The 1,175-nt window shown below is 54.5% G+C and overlaps 1 protein-coding gene across 1 annotated transcript in view; it reads left to right on the forward strand.

Annotated features, from left to right (window-relative positions):
• Positions 1-486: 486 nt before the first annotated feature.
• The window catches only part of CDH26 (cadherin 26), a 27,321-nt gene continuing 26,632 nt past the window's right edge, over positions 487-1,175 (forward strand). The window contains exon 1 of the mRNA XM_019548088.1: positions 487-534. Coding sequence (XP_019403633.1) covers positions 487-534 — 48 coding nt within the window. The remainder of the gene's footprint in view (positions 535-1,175) is intronic.

Below are 1,175 nucleotides of genomic sequence, written 5' to 3' on the forward strand. Positions count from 1 at the left end.
ACCTGACATAGTAATGTCTGACAGCTGGCCACTGTAGAGGGCATGAGTTCAAGAGGCCATGAGTTCAAGACGCTGTAAGTGATGTTTGATTTCAGACTTGCAAAAAAGCAGTAGAAAATAAAAGTGCCTACTCCAGAAATCCAGGGAGGGCAGACTCTGACTCTGCGTTCAGCCCCGTGACCAGACACAGGGCTGTCACGCCAGATGAGGACAGGTGAGCCGTGGGACATAGTACTCCCATAATAAGTGGACTTGCCACCTTCTGCACAGAGCTGTCTTGAGGAGGCTTACAAGTTCAAGTGACCACCCAAGCCACTTCACAAATTATTTGAATATTCTTGGTGATTTTAGGCTGTTGGTTGTAAGTGTTTGCAGTTCGGCATTCTGCAAATGCTGACTGTTCCCTGGCACTGTTGCTAGCAAGGATTAGTTGGGAAAGGAGATGTGGTAACCACACTCTGAAAGAGCTATGTACGTTACTCCGGCATGTATAGCCCAGACACTGAAAGCGGGTACCTGTCAAGCAACCTGGCGGTACTTACCTAGCAGGGGAAGTACCGCAGTATTAGTCCAGGGGGTTTCCTGCTGTGATCCCCTTCTTCCTGAACCTCTGAATGACTATGTGTAGTAGAGGGTGGAGACCTGTCCTTGCACTGAAGGCAGCCCCCTTCCCTGCCCCCCCCCAGGGATCTCAGCTTCACACCTACTTTATGGAGATGGGAGATTTCCCCCTAACTTGCTCTTTCAGGCTGTTGGTTCAGGGCAAATGACATGGCATCCAGACTCCAAGACCTCCCAACCTGGGCCTGCACACAGGCTGCCTGCCACGGCTTTGGAAGGATCTGAAGCTCCAGGCAGGCGGAAAGGTCTGGGAAAGAGGAGGCTTGCCGGTGGTAGCGCCACATGGATTTGGGCAACTGAGGTCAGCTCAGTGGATAGGATTCGGAACCCATTTGGGTAATTTATCCAGGCACACAAAATCCAAACCAAAAGTATCCGTCAAGCCACCGCCAGGATGGACAGGAGTCCCGTGTGGCTCAGCGGAGGAGTCCTTGCCTACCGGACAGCAGCCCTGCTTCACTCCCGGACACGTGTGCAGCTGCGGCCAAACCGCCCGGCCCGTCCAGCGGCGGGAGCCGCGCGCCCAGGCGAGGCCGGTGCCGGGGCCAGGCCCG

Source organism: Crocodylus porosus, unplaced genomic scaffold (genome assembly GCF_001723895.1).
Source record: "Crocodylus porosus isolate Cpor-Errol unplaced genomic scaffold, CroPor_comp1, whole genome shotgun sequence".
Taxonomy (NCBI): domain Eukaryota; kingdom Metazoa; phylum Chordata; order Crocodylia; family Crocodylidae; genus Crocodylus; species Crocodylus porosus.